The 14782-nt window shown below is 33.2% G+C and overlaps 1 protein-coding gene across 1 annotated transcript in view; it reads right to left on the bottom strand.

Annotated features, from left to right (window-relative positions):
* LOC107592166 (CUB and sushi domain-containing protein 3-like) overlaps window positions 1–14782 on the bottom strand; it is a 223387-nt gene that overhangs the window by 204947 nt on the left and 3658 nt on the right. The window contains exons 2-6 of the mRNA XM_016281569.1: window positions 13958–14035; window positions 7682–7769; window positions 6085–6209; window positions 5016–5137; window positions 1339–1442 (exon numbers count right to left, since the gene is read on the bottom strand). Of these exons, the coding sequence (XP_016137055.1) occupies window positions 1339–1442; window positions 5016–5137; window positions 6085–6209; window positions 7682–7769; window positions 13958–14035 (517 nt within the window). The remainder of the gene's footprint in view (window positions 1–1338; window positions 1443–5015; window positions 5138–6084; window positions 6210–7681; window positions 7770–13957; window positions 14036–14782) is intronic.

Raw genomic sequence — 14782 nt, 5'->3', positions numbered from 1 at the left:
TTTAATAATGTTTGTGCATGGTAAATGGTTAGTAAAACTAAATTGAAAACCTGTTGGTGCAAGACAACGTTGTGGAAAAAAATTAAAATGTGAGAAAAGAGACATAATGTTCCCTATAAAATATTCCAGCTGCAAGTTAATGGTCAATGTTAATTATTCAAGATTACAAAAAAATCATTGTCTTGTTTTCCAGCTAAAATATACAAATATCCTTAAAAGAAGAAATATTTACTTGAGAAACTAAATCGAATAAGATATTAAGACCTTGAATTATGTTTATTTTCTCACTCTATTGGCAAACAGTTCTTGTTTTAAGCATGAATACAATTCAATAAAGTTTACAAACAATTTTATTCAATGTTCAAGGTCTTCATTTCTTACATCTAAATAGACTTGGCATATCTTAAGCATATTTTGTTTCTCAAGCAAATTTATCTTGATTTAAAGATGTTGGATATTGTAACTGGAAAACAAGATAAAATACTGACAGAGGATTTCATTTTTTATTTGCTGTACATTACAGAAAACACTCATGGCATGCAACTTCAGAATAACATTGAAATCTTACGCTTTTATGATTGTTTGCTATGATTTTTATTTGTTACATCTTTCAATTATGTTTTTGCAGGGTAATTGGTCATGTAAAACTAAATTGTGACTTGTTGGTGCAAGAAAATGGTAAGTGAAAAAATTATATTTGAGAAAAATGGCAATGCTGCCCCTATAAAATATGCTAGCTGCAAGTCAACAGACCTTTGACATTTTGACATGTTTTCCAAACATTCTTAAAACAAGATACATTTATTTGAGAAACCAGATTGCATAAGATATTAACACCTTGAATAAAATTAGTTTTTTTACTCCATTGAAAAATTGTTCTTATTTCAAGCATGAATTTAATTAAATGTAGTGAGGTTTATAAACTGATATGTAAGGACAAATATAGATCAAGGTCTTAAGTTCTTATTTCTAAATAGACTTTGCATATCCTAAGCATATTTAGTTTCTCAAGTAAATTTATCTTGAGTTAAAGATGCTTCTGGAAAACAAGACATGTGAAATGTTTTTGCAGTACAATACTGAAAACACTCATGAGCAGTGTTGTGGGTAACGCATTACAAGTAACGCAAGTTACGTAATCAGATTACTTTTGTCAAGTAACTAGTAAAGTAACGCATTACTTTTTAATTTACAAGAGAATATCTAAGTTACTTTTTCAAATAAGTAACGCAAGTTACTTTTTTTCCAATTTATTGATTGACAGCTCTCCAGTCCCCATGTTGAGAGAAATCAGAAGATGCTACTGTAGCATAACTTCAGTAGAACTCTGAATCTTACACTTGTATGATTGTTTTCGAGTCGCCAACCTCTCCACCGTCTCCGACAGTCAACGTATCATATCCCAGCTCCAAGTCGAACTCTTCGAAATTGATTTGAATAACCTGCGATGGGAACAAAATCACTGAATTAGCGTTAGAAGTCTTTGTAATGGAACGCCACTCGAGTCAATGAAGCACCTTGACCGGAGGGATTTCTCCATATGCTCTCAGTTACAGAGAATGAGTAGTGTGCATTCCACACCACCTTAATTAAGTTTCTCAGTACTAGAGCGCTTCAGACATCATCAAATATAAATGATACACACTATTCTCAATAAATATGATATTCATGAGCTCACCGGGGCCAGCACTCGGCTGCAGCATATGTCGCCTGTATATTTCAGCACATTTGCTCGTACCCTCTGCGGCCCCATTGAACCGAGGCGCTATAACCGAAAAATTCAGCGGAGGCAATGCATCAATTACCCAACAAATCATTTGCACAGTCCAATGAATGTTGAGGGTAAAACAAATTTCCGAGAGTGCTTTCAATCAGCGGCTCAAGTTCGCAAGTAAACATTCGAGAGACGTGCTCTGCTTGTGCCGTGTGATTTCAAACGCTCACTTGTACATTAACAACGTCCTGTTTGCATAATCACCCCCTGGTGTGCGTTTGGAGACAGTGGGGAGCTGCCGCTGCTCACATTTAGTTAGACACCATGAAAACTTGCCTTCTGGCACTTTTACGGCACACTGAGGAATGAAACCCGCACATAAGGTATATGTGACGGCTGCCACTTCTGTCTCGTGGGTTGATTTTTATTAACGCTAACAGATTTCAACTTGGCTTCTTTTTGATAAATGAAGGTCACATTAAAGTCCTGGAAAGTTTTCGCCATGCCTTCTTGCTGCTTTTCAAATACTTCTCTTTCATGTTGTCCCAGAACCAGACTTTCAAATATTAAAATATGATGAAAAAAAAATATGAAAGAAACATGAATTCGCACATATGTCATAAAACTTTGATCTAAACAAAGAATGAAGAACAAACCATTACAATATGCCCACACTACATTTTTTAAAGTTTGGGGTCAGTATGATTTTTTTTTTAATGTTTTTTAAAGATGTCCCCAAGGCTGCATTTATTTGATCCTTTACTTGATCAAAAACAGCAGTATTGTGAAATATTATACACATTTTAAATGACAATTTTCTCTCTGAATATATTTTCAAAATTAATTTAAAACAGTGATCATGTGATGGCCAATGCTGCATTAATTTGATCAAAAATGCAGTAAAACAGTAATATTCTCAAATATTTTTACAATTTAAAATAACTGCTTTCATTTGAATTTATTTTAAATTAAAATGTAATTTATTCCTGTGATGCAAAGCTCAATTTTCAGCATCATTTCTCCAGTCTTCAGTGTCATGTGATCCTTCAGAAATCATTAATATGCTGATTTGCTGCTCAAGAAACATTTCTGATTATCATCTTTTTTTTTTTTTAGGAGTTTAGGATTCTTTGATGAATAGAAAGTTAAAAACAACAGCATTTATTTTTTTATGTATTTAAAAGAATATTTTTGTAACATGATCAAATGTTTTTGCAGCCAGTTCTGATCAATTTATTATTAATAAAAGCATAAATGTCTTTAAAAACCCTAAACTTCTGAAATATTTGAAAGAGCACTTCAATATTACAATATGCACTGTACTGCATGAAAGCAATTTTTTCAATAAACGTTTTTCAATAAACATTTTCAAACTATCATATGATATAAAGAATCATATTTATAAATAAAATGATAGCTATGAAATTAGCTTTATGGCAAGACAAAGGAGTCAGACAATTTGTAACAAAAATCAGAATGTATTCAAAACCAAGTACATTATTTGAGATGTGACAGAAATGGCATTTTATTTTAAATGTACATTAGTGTACATTTATTATATACATTGTACAAATGTACTTTTGAGATGATGTATAAACAACCACATGCTGTTAAAGAAACATCCATATACTGCATGTGTGCACAGCTTACAGGAGATCCATATGCACAAAAAAAAAAAATCTCTTACAGCTCTTACACTGATATTATTAGTGGTTTACTAATGAACACAATCAGGCAACCATAAGAAAGTCCTGCTTCGTCTCCTTAAGTTCATATATTAACTTCATTTATTGTGTTAACACAATAATAATGCCAATGAGCTGCCCATGGGTCTCTAATAATGGGTCTGCGGAAAACGCAATAAAATTTGAACTTTGCAATTCCGTCGGGCGAAGATAAATGAGGTAATAATGTCATGTGTGTTAGGGCTCATTTGCATTTCTCACCAGAGGAAAGCTCAGATTTAGCAGCAATTGACGACACGAATCAGCTATTTGCTGGTTGTTAATGGCCTGGCATGAAATGGGAATGAAAAAAAATGAAAGTTTTGAAACCAACACCTGAAATGTGCCATTTGCGGAAAGAGATAATGGAAAGAAAAACTGTTGACTCACAAAAACTAATGTAAAGTGCATATCATTCATACATATAATAGTTAAGAATCTTTTCAGTGTTTTTAAATGGGAATTGCATTATCTGAGGTGCTGTAGAAGATGATGATGTTTTTATTGATGAGGACTAATCTATCTTGCACAACGGGGCACAAGAGTCAGGAGAGCGATTTCAGTCCTAATGTAGATACTGATACCTCATCAGTAATCTCTCGCAAAAGCAGGTTTTAACAAGCAAAAAAAAATATTTAAAAATCAAAACAGCCTATTTACTACAGCTATTGTTAGTATTGTAAAACAATAAAAAAAAGAGAATAGTTTTGGAACTACATGTTGTATTAAATTTTTAGATATATGAGATATTGACATTCATAAAAAAAACTATATATATATATATATATATATATATATATATATATATATATATATATATATATATATACATTTCATTAAATCTGTAAATTTTGCTAAATGGAAATTACGTTTACTTTTTTAATGACTATTTTTGCTAAATTAATATTTTTAAACATTTCATATTAAAATAATTATATGACTGTAAATGCATTTAAAAAGTTGACCATGATTTGAAATGCCAAAACACCTACAGCTACTGTTAGTATTGTAAAACAATTTGTAAAAAATTATAGAATCGTGTTGAAATCCTCTGTTCTTTTTTTTTATTTATTCATTTATTTATTTATTGTTTTTGTTTATTAAATACGTAATTTTTTAAGTATAAGATATTGATGTTTTCATAAAAAAATCTGATTTAGATAAAACAGAAAATAACATTAAAAGTGTATATCTTTGCTAAATTAATAGTACATTTAGATTTAAATTAATATTTTTTCTAAATTAATATGTATATAATAAAACTCATATTTAAGCAAATAAAATAGAAAAGGCAGGCTTCCAACAGCGCAACGCTAAAGAAAAGCATCTCGAAAACAGAAGTAAATCAAATGTAATCACTGTAAATTCATTTTTTAAAAGTGACCATGGTTTGAAATAACAAAACACCCTATTTACTACAGTTACTGTTAGTATTGTAAACCAATAAAAAATGATGGAATCACATTGGAATTACTTTTTTTTATTAAATATGTCATTTTAAGATATAAGATATTGACATGTTCATAAAAAGCTTTGGGTTTGAGTCAGATATGGAGCGATGTGTGTAATCATTGTACCTTATTGGGGTTACTGGCGGTGATAATCCAAACACACTGCGAGTTACTCTCATACTGGATGGGGAAATTAAGCGATGTAAACGTTCCTGAAGGGCCCAAGAGGTTCATCCCACATGTTTTCACTGCAAAACGGTGAAATACAGAGAAGAACTCATTTGTAATGAATTAGAGAAGACTAACATACACACAAAAAAGGTTTTGTGGACAGAAGTTCTGCATAGGTAAATTTTAAACGTGACCCTGGAGCACAAAAGCAGTCTTAAGTCGCTGGGGTATATTTGTAGCAATAGCCAAAAATACATTGTATGGGTCAAAATTATTGATTTTTCTTTTATGACAAAAATCATTAGGATATTAAGTAAAGATCATGTTCCATGAAGATATTTTGTAAATTTCCTACCGTAAATATATTAAAACTTAATTTTTGAATAGTAATATGCATTGCTAAGAACTTCATTTGGACAACTTTAAAGACGATTTTCTCAATATTATGATTTTTTTTGCACCCTCAGATTCCAGATTTTCAAATAGTTGTAACTCGGCCAAATATTGTCCAATCCTAACAAACCATACATCAATGGAAAGCTTATTTATTCAGCTTTCAGATTTCGAAAAATTGACCCTTATGACTGGTTTTGTGGTCTAGGGTCACAAATGAATAGATTCTTCAAAAAGACAAATTTTTTCAGCATTTATTCACCATGTCTACAAAAAAAGAGCTGTCCAAGCTGCTTTTTTATATAATAAAAAGAAATAAAAGCAATTTACTCTCAAGCTTCAAAAAGAACAAAAAAGCACTAGAAAATGCACAAGGTTTGGACGTCATTGGTTCACCATTGGATAACTATCCACTTTTGTTTAATGACAAATGGGTTTTTGTAGAAGGCAATAATACAGGTTTGGAACAACAGGAAGTAAATTTTCATATCTGAGTGAAATATTATTTTAAAACTCAGCTGTTATCAGTCTCAAGAATCAATGGTATTGGATTGTAGGATCACGGGACATCAGTAGATCAGATGTCTGGTCTAATCCTGCTCAGAGGGTTTATTGAAGGCAATGGTCTAACCTTTACAGACGGGTCTGTGGTCACTCCAGGCCGCGAACACCTCAGCGACCCTCTGGCACGTGATGCTCTTGGATCCCTGAAGCACGTGGTCCCCGTCACAGGTGAAATGAACCGTCGCACTGATGCTGAACAAACGTAAGCCAGGGAATCAATGAAGGAATTCTCCTCGAGCGCCTCCCACGCGTCCCGACAGATTGATCAGTGCTGCGTGCCGCAGCCTCATGTCAGAGCAAATGTCAGGCAGGAATATAATCAGGGATTTCATTCCTACTGAAAAACCTTGGCATAGGGTTCCTTGAGGAAATGTTCCCATGACTTTTTGTTTCCATTGCCAGGTTTGTCCCCACTTTGCAAAATAGCTTTACGTAATTTATTCCTTTTTTATGTTTTGTTGAATGGTCATTGCCACTGTTATCAGAATTGCACAGTGTCAATATGTATCAGTAATACTTTACAATAAGATTTAATCTATTCAAATTAGAAAAATGTAACGCATTAAAACTAAAATATGAAATGCATAAAAATTTATATTTGCTAAATTAATATGCAGCTAAAAAAAATGTATTTAAGAAAATTTAACATAACATATAACATCATGGGTATTTATGCAAAATTAATATCAAATAATTTAATTTTTAGAAAAAAATATTTAGAAAAAAACTAATATAAGCAAGCAAAATATACATTTACATATATGTTAATAAAATATAACATTAAATGTTTTTTTTGCTAATTTAATACAATTGATATATTTAACTTAATAGTTTGCAAAATATTAATATTTAAGCAAATAAAAAAGTAGATATAAAATTAAATGTGTAATGTTAAAGCTAATTAAATGCATATTCATTTCATCACTTACTGTATATTGTATATACTATATATCTACAAGAAAAAAATAACATCATGAGTATTTTTGCTAAATTAATATTTAATAAATAATACAATAATTTTTACTAAACAAATATTTAGGGGGGGGGGATATTTCAGCAAGTAAAATATTATATATTTGCATATGTATTGATAAAATGTCATATTATTTTTCACTAATTTAATAAAAATGATATTGATTTATATTTATAAAAAATAAATAAAAAAGTAAAGCTAAATAAATCATAATATTTTGCAAAAATTATTCATATCTTAGACAATAAAAAAGAAAATATTACATTAAATGTGTAATTTTTTGCTGATTTAATATAAATTAATTAATATTAAAAATGTGTATCATATTAAATATTTAAATTAATATTTTTCTTACATAACATTTAAGCAAATAAAATAGAATCTATAAGATTAAACATGTAATGTAATGAGAACAAAGTATGTCAAAACATATTAAATGCTAATTTTTGTTTAATTTATTTTGGATTCTTCAATGTTATTGTTTACATTTCGGTTTCAACTTGTAAATGAGCAAAAGAAGCTATTAAAGACTTCAGTTTATAAGCTGTAAAAGATCATATTAAACTATTTGTGCATGACCTAATTAATATCCTTGAGCTATTCTCTCACAACTGCATGACATCATAACTGTCCCCATCATTTTCTTGAAACAAAACTGCATCTATGTGTCTGGTGTGGACAGCCTGTCTACCTGTAATCGGTGCCATTGCGTTTGCCGTTCTCTGGTTCCCCGGGGTCCGGGCAGAAGTTGGAGACCTGCTTGACCATCCCTTCATTCACTGTGGGAGGAGAAAGAGCATATGGAGACATAAGCCAACACGAAACCATCAGCCTTCATCACCTGTGATCACTTTCTCTACATAACACAGCCTCGGTTATCAGACATCGAATTTCATCCTCAATCAAAAAAGAATTTGGCGCAATATCTCATCCATAAGTAGGTGTTGGCGCACGATAATTACCACAGGAGGTGACGTTATGTGGGTAATTTAAGGGAAGCGTTTAGAAAGGGGTGTTTGTCAGCAGACCGGGGTCCTGAATAAGACCCGATAATTCACTCATAACTCATATTTCTGAATGCATGATGCAGACACTGTGAAATAGAGGCTCATAAAAATTCTATCCAGTTGTAATTAAGTGTTTGGAGTGCTACATTGTCGAGGGTGAAATAAATCAGTCTGCATTTCATTACGACGCTGGTGCACATGAAGCCATAAAAAAAAGGACTTGTTCACTTTCGCTGCATGCACAAATCATTTCCATAGATAGCGATCGGGCATCTGCCGGAGCGTGTGGCTCGGGTCTGTATCCAGGTTAGGCTGGTGGTTTGGATGGTCAGTAATTAAACTCAGTTGGAGTGAAATCCCACCACCTGTGTGCCTTCTAAAGCCGCTCGCTTCGTGGATTTGACATTATCTTCCGAAGAGCTTCTGTGGGTGAGGGACCTCTAAGTCAAGCTAAGCTCAATTAATCAAAATGCAGATTTCTGTTTCGTTGGATGCTCTAATTTCCTTTGATCCATTTGCTAAATGGCAAACGAGAGGATTACAAAAATGTGGCATTGTTCACGCTTTATGAATCACAGGCTTTGAAGGTGTAGATGCGAAATCACCGGCGGAATAACATCTACGGAATATTAAACAATTAACAGGGATGCACATCAGAAAGAAATTAAGCAGCGAAGAGCTTTTATGACATTAGAGCAACAGTATTAACAGCCATAATTACGCATGACATGCAGCAGCACTGGAGAGCAGATCTTAAAGTTGCTTGGTTTTTACTTGAACAAGCCTACATAATGAGTTACACAAACACAAAAACTGCAAAAAAGCTATATTTTTTTGGGACTACAACCATGGTATTCTATGGGAGACCCGAATAAACATTGGTTGTTTAATAAGGTTGCCTAACATATTATCACAAAAAAATTTGTAATTTGACACGTTAAAGGGATAGTTCACCCAAAAATGAAAATTCTGCAATCATTTACTCACCCTCAAGTTGTTCCAAAACTGTATGTCTGACACACACACATACATATATATATATATATATATATATATATATATATATATATATATATATATATATATATAGATAGATATTTATTTATTTTTTTGGCACAAATGTTGGCAACCAAACAGTTGCTGGTAGCTGTTGACTTCCAAAAAAAGTTCTATAGAAGTCAATGGCTACCACCAACTGTTTGGTTACCAACATACAGAAGAAAGAAAATCGTATAGTTTTGGAACAACTAGAGTGTGAGTAAACTACAAAATTTAAATTTTTGGCTGAACTATCGCTTTAACAAAATCTGTGTGATATGCACACTTTAAAAAAATTAGTTTTAATTTTTATAACTAATAAATAACTCTAAAATATTGGAAAAATGCTATGGACAAAAAAAAAATTGTTAATAGGTTAACAGTAAGTTCCCGTACTATATACAGGGAAAAACTGTAAAAGATCTAACCAGACATTTCATGTAATTTTACAGTAAAATTGTTAATTGTACAATTTTTAGAAGTAAAAAAAGAACAAATCAACGTATAATTTACAGTACAAAAACTGTAAACTGATATTCCCAGAATTCCCAGCGTGACACTTCACATTTGAAAGTATTTTGTATAAATAATCATGTTTCTTAATAGTTTTGTCATGTTTGTTATAAGTTATGTACATGTGGGTTTTATGTTATATCTTCTGTTGTTTAATGAATGTTTATTGCATTATTTAAGTGTTGTGTATGTTACCATGATGGTGTTTAGTGTTTGCATGAATGACTCTGTGTCTTCTATATATTAGTATATACTTCAGCTTGTGGAAAAGCTACTTGTGATGAACTGATTCTTCATATTGCTGTCTCTTTTGCCACCTGCATTATTATGGTGATTGTCAATTTATTTTAAAGATACAAAACAGATTTTAGTAGCAGTGTGCATTGTTGAATGTACTAGTTTACACTCAAATTTTCTTGTTTGTAAAATACAGTTTTATACTGTAAAATTTACAGTTTGTTCTGTAAATGTTTTTGCAGTTTTTCTGTAATTTTTACAAAATTATTCTGGCAACCACAGCTGCCAAAATTATTTGGAATATATTTGTAAAAACTACAGATATTTTTTTACAGTTCATGTGTTCATGCAATCTGCATTTAGAGTCTCATACTGTACAAAACAAGCTTTTGGTCATACCGACCATTACTATAATGGTTAATTAAAGTACCATATAATCATTTGACATATCACATAATATTAGGGGTGGGCGATATACCGGTAGAAATGTTGGACTATCATCTATATTGCAGTTACGCTCATGTGACATTTCCGTGCTGCACCAACACAAAAGCTTGTCATTTGAATGTTTTTTAATCACTATGGTTTAAAAACAAGTGATTATAATGAGCAAAAATGTAGCTATGTGCACTCAAACTATCTCTCAGACAGTGCGCACATAAAGCCACTTTTAATATTATAATACAGAGCATGAGTAGGCCTACTGAACTGAGTTATTTTGGGTGCCTCATTGGGCTTGAATGGTCAAACACACACTTATGTATCAAAATGCCCATATTTGCGAGTATCCACACAGTCGCTTATGTCTTAAGTGAACGTATACAGTTGAGAAAGAAAATGCATGCATGTCAGCATATTAGATCAGTGCATTCTGTCTTAAAGTGACAGCAGCCTAAACCTGGTGCTGTCTGTGTCATTAATGTTAAAGGGATAGTTCACGCAAAAATGAAAATTGGCCCATGATTTACTCACCCTCATGGCATCCTAGGGGTATATGACTTTCTTCTTTCAGACAGATTCAATCGGAGTTATATAAAAATTGTTCTGGCTCTTCCAAGCTTTATAATGGCAGTGGGCAGTTGTTTCTGTTCAACAGTTCAAAAGAAGTCGTATAAAGCGCATCCATCCATAATAAAAAAGTGCATCACACGGGTGAATAAAGACCTCCTGTAGCGAATCGATGCATTCTTGTAAGAAACATATCCATATTTAAAATGTTATAACCAGTTTTCTGTAGCTTGCGCTATCTGTCGTATGCGGAAGCCGTTCCATGGATGACGTAGGATGTATGCGTAGCGCACGCGCCAGTGCAAATATGCTAATTTCACGAAAATCAGCATTTGTTTACAGGAGAAAAGGAAGCAAAGTTTCCTTACTTTAGCAAAGGAAAACCAGTTTCCTCTTGGTTTATATTGAAATCCTCCAACAATTTTCTTTACAAATCCTCGTTTTGTGCTTCTAATTCGTGACCAGTGTTTTGTTCTGTTCTCTCCTCTCTGCTTCCACGTTCGTCACTTCTCACCAGCGCATGTGCCATGCATACGCCCTACATCATCCGCCCGGAATGAACGCGCATACGACAGTTAACGGAAGCTATAGATTACAGTTTATAATGTTTTAAATATGGATATTTTTCTTACAAAAAAGTATCGATTCGCTACAAGAGGTCTTTATTCACCCCACGGAACCGTGTGGGACACTTTTTTTTATTACGGATAGATGCGCTTTATAGGACTTCTTTTTGAACTGTTGAACAGAAGCACCCGCCCACTGTCATTATAAAGCTTGGAAGTGCCAGGACAATGTTTTATATAACTCCGAATGGATCCATCTGAAAGAAGAAAGTCATATACACCTAGGATGGCTTGAGGGTGAGTAAATTATGGGCTAATTTAAAATTTTGGGTGAACTATTGCTTTAATCAAATGACAAATGAGAGAAAATCTCTCACTGCTATTGACTGAATGACTTTCGTAACTTTTGTAGAGATTTCTAAATATGAACGGACACTGATATCAGCCATCATGAGGTCCGGATTAATTTAATCAAGAGTTGCCACAGAGATCTTTTGTATGAGGACTGAAAATACCGCGTGATGCCTCGTGATCCAATGAAAATAACTATTATATGTATGCACAGGAAGCGGCTATGTTAATCACGCCCTCGGGCCAGCAAGCACGGGATATCTATGCATGACTGTCACATGTCTTGTGACCACCTACTTCCTGCCCTGTCTGAAACCCCAACGGACCCGCGTCCTTATGTTACAACAAAAGAAACAGAACCTTGCATGATGATTGTAAAAGATAAATCGTTTAAAAAGTAGTGAAAATGTATCCACTGCATGTGTTATGCCGTATATATATATGTGTGTGTTGTGTTATTGAAACCATGATATTTTAATATGCCTTATAACTCATTTTAGCAGACAAAGCATTTAATATGCATGTAAGATATATGAAGTTTAATATCGGGTGAAAGCTGGTCTTATTCGCCGAATATTGGTGTTAGTGAAACTTTTATATTATGTATCATTCTCTGGTGATAATACTTTTATCAGAAGGTATTTAAAACTTCCAGAAATATGCCCCACGGAGCATGTGACTTGTGCATGAAAAAAAGAACCACACAGGGCGTGGCTATGCGTCCGATTGGAAGATTGCGTCGTGGGGCGGACCAAAGGTCAGCCTGCTTAAAATGGACACAACGCTCTTGCTCGAGGCTCGCTCTCTCACTAAAAAGAACTTTGGCTTTCACCTTGGTGAGCGCGACAAAGCGCCCCCATGCCGTAACATCGCACAAGCGAGACCACCTAAGAACTCAAACACTTCAGTTGAAGCTTCGTAACTGCAGAATGCAAAGTCTTGCAAACTCAGGCTTTTAGCAGGACTGCTGAAGCCTCTTCTGTAACCCGGCAACCAACCAACCCAACGAGGGCTTTCCCAAAAGGACTCATTCAAACGTCATTCCGACGTCACCACAACAGCCAATCAGCAAAGGAATTTCCCTCCAGCAGCCATCCAGTAGCCACGAGGAATGACTTAGCTTCTCAGCTGTCAACCAAGCAGAACGCAAGTAAACGAGCAAAATCTTATCTCTGCTGAACTGGTGTAGAGCTACTTTAAGCAGTAAACAGAAGCTAAAATTCTCTGCTTTGTGAATTCTCTCAGGTGAATCGAAATCACTCGTGAAAACAAGATAGAACTATGAAACTCCGTCAACTCTCATTCTAAGAAACTGTACATGGGTGTGTGTGTGTGTGTATGTTTGTGTGTTTTAGCTTAGTTTTGATGTAATCTGGAATAGCCAATAAAATTCATGTTTCATTTATAAAGAATCAATGTTGGTGTCATATAATTTCAAGGTTAAAACTGTTGCCAAAAAGATCCCTTGCTACCTAGCTCGTAGCTTACTTATAATAATTACTATAATAGCTTACTTATAAAATTGTGTTGACCGTGGCCAGGAAAATACATATTCCATTTGTTAAAATATACTGAGGTAACGGCTCGCTGGACGACCCTTGATTTAAAGTGTAAAATAACAAATCTGGAATCAGGTTGAATTAGGCTCTTCAGATCCTAGTCCTCTAAAACCTGAATTAATAATAATAATTAATTCCCTTATACAATTACTGAGTTAATTTCTTACACTTTAATAGTAATAAATCTATAATTAATTTACCCAGTGAATACTATGCAGTGATTTTTGTACATACAGTTTAAGTAGTATTTCTTATTTCTAGTGCTTGAAGTTTTTCCCGTAGGTCTATGTCATTTGTGTCTTTGTTCTATTATAGATTTTTGTCCTATTGCTTGTAATTAATTTGTCTGATCTTATTTTGTTATTGACTGTTTACTTATCTTCTTTAAGCTTGAGAGGTTTTTTTTATGATTGTTAGGCTAGTATTAGTATTTTGTGATTTTGAAATTTATGAAATTTCAGTGGTCTCAAAAATGTTGATATCATAAAACCCTTACTTAAAGCAAAAATAACTATATTGTCATATATATTGTTATCGTGAAATAAAACAACTAATTTTGGGATATAAGACTGTCATATCGCCAACCCCTACATAACTCGGTACTGTTTATTTGTAAAAATGCATTCAAAATACACTTTTCAAATGACTGTTTGTATTTAATTATACAGAGAGAAAGAAACACACTTACTTATTGAAAATTTACTTGTGTTGTCTTTTCCGGGTAATAATTTCACTCCCCTTGATTTAAAATCTCCAGATCGTTTCACTGCTCAGCAAAAGAAACAAAGAAAATTAGGCACATTTTCAATCTGTGTAGGTGAGATTTAAAAAGCCTGCTGCTAAATTACATGAGCGATAGTTTATCTAATAAACTTAGTTAATTAAAACACAAATAAACAAAATGTGACAAAATGGTTCCTGTGAGACGTGTATTGTCTGTGTGAAAATATAATTATCTTAGTTTTTTTCTTTACTCTCATGCTTTGCTTCTATTTAATTCTAGAATTCATCTTTTAGATTTGCTTTCAATCAAATTAAACGAAAATAACTTGTGGGTCATGCTTTGATTCAACTTTTGACAGGTCATCTTCCGTTCCTTGTTATAAGAAATCAAGTAATTTAATTAGCAGCTGATTAAGATGTACAAGCTGATTAAAGATTTTTCTGATATTGCAGCCTGCACATAGTTTCTTAGATTGACAGGGTGAATCCCGTAATAGAGGTCATACTATGACCCACAATCAAAAGAAAAAAAAGAAATGATATTATGCATGATTTTGAATTGTAAGGCAAAATGAAATTAAGTATTTTAGTGCAGTTTAAGCAGATGAAAAACTAAGTTCATCCGAAACAATCTGTTAACTAAACTTGAAAGAGAAACTATTTACGGAGACTTTTTATACAGAAACTAGCATGACCGATGACAATCAATTAAGGAAGGAAACAGGAACAAGTGGAATAGGAAACCCAAAGAAATGTAACAGACGGTCAAAACACTATCAAAATAAAAGTC

Source organism: Sinocyclocheilus grahami, unplaced genomic scaffold (assembly GCF_001515645.1).
Source record: "Sinocyclocheilus grahami isolate Dianchi unplaced genomic scaffold, SAMN03320097.WGS_v1.1 scaffold150.1, whole genome shotgun sequence".
Classification (NCBI taxonomy): Eukaryota; Metazoa; Chordata; class Actinopteri; order Cypriniformes; family Cyprinidae; genus Sinocyclocheilus; species Sinocyclocheilus grahami.
The sequence above is the reverse complement of the archived record's forward strand: the minus strand, read 5'-3'. Positions and strand labels throughout refer to the sequence as shown.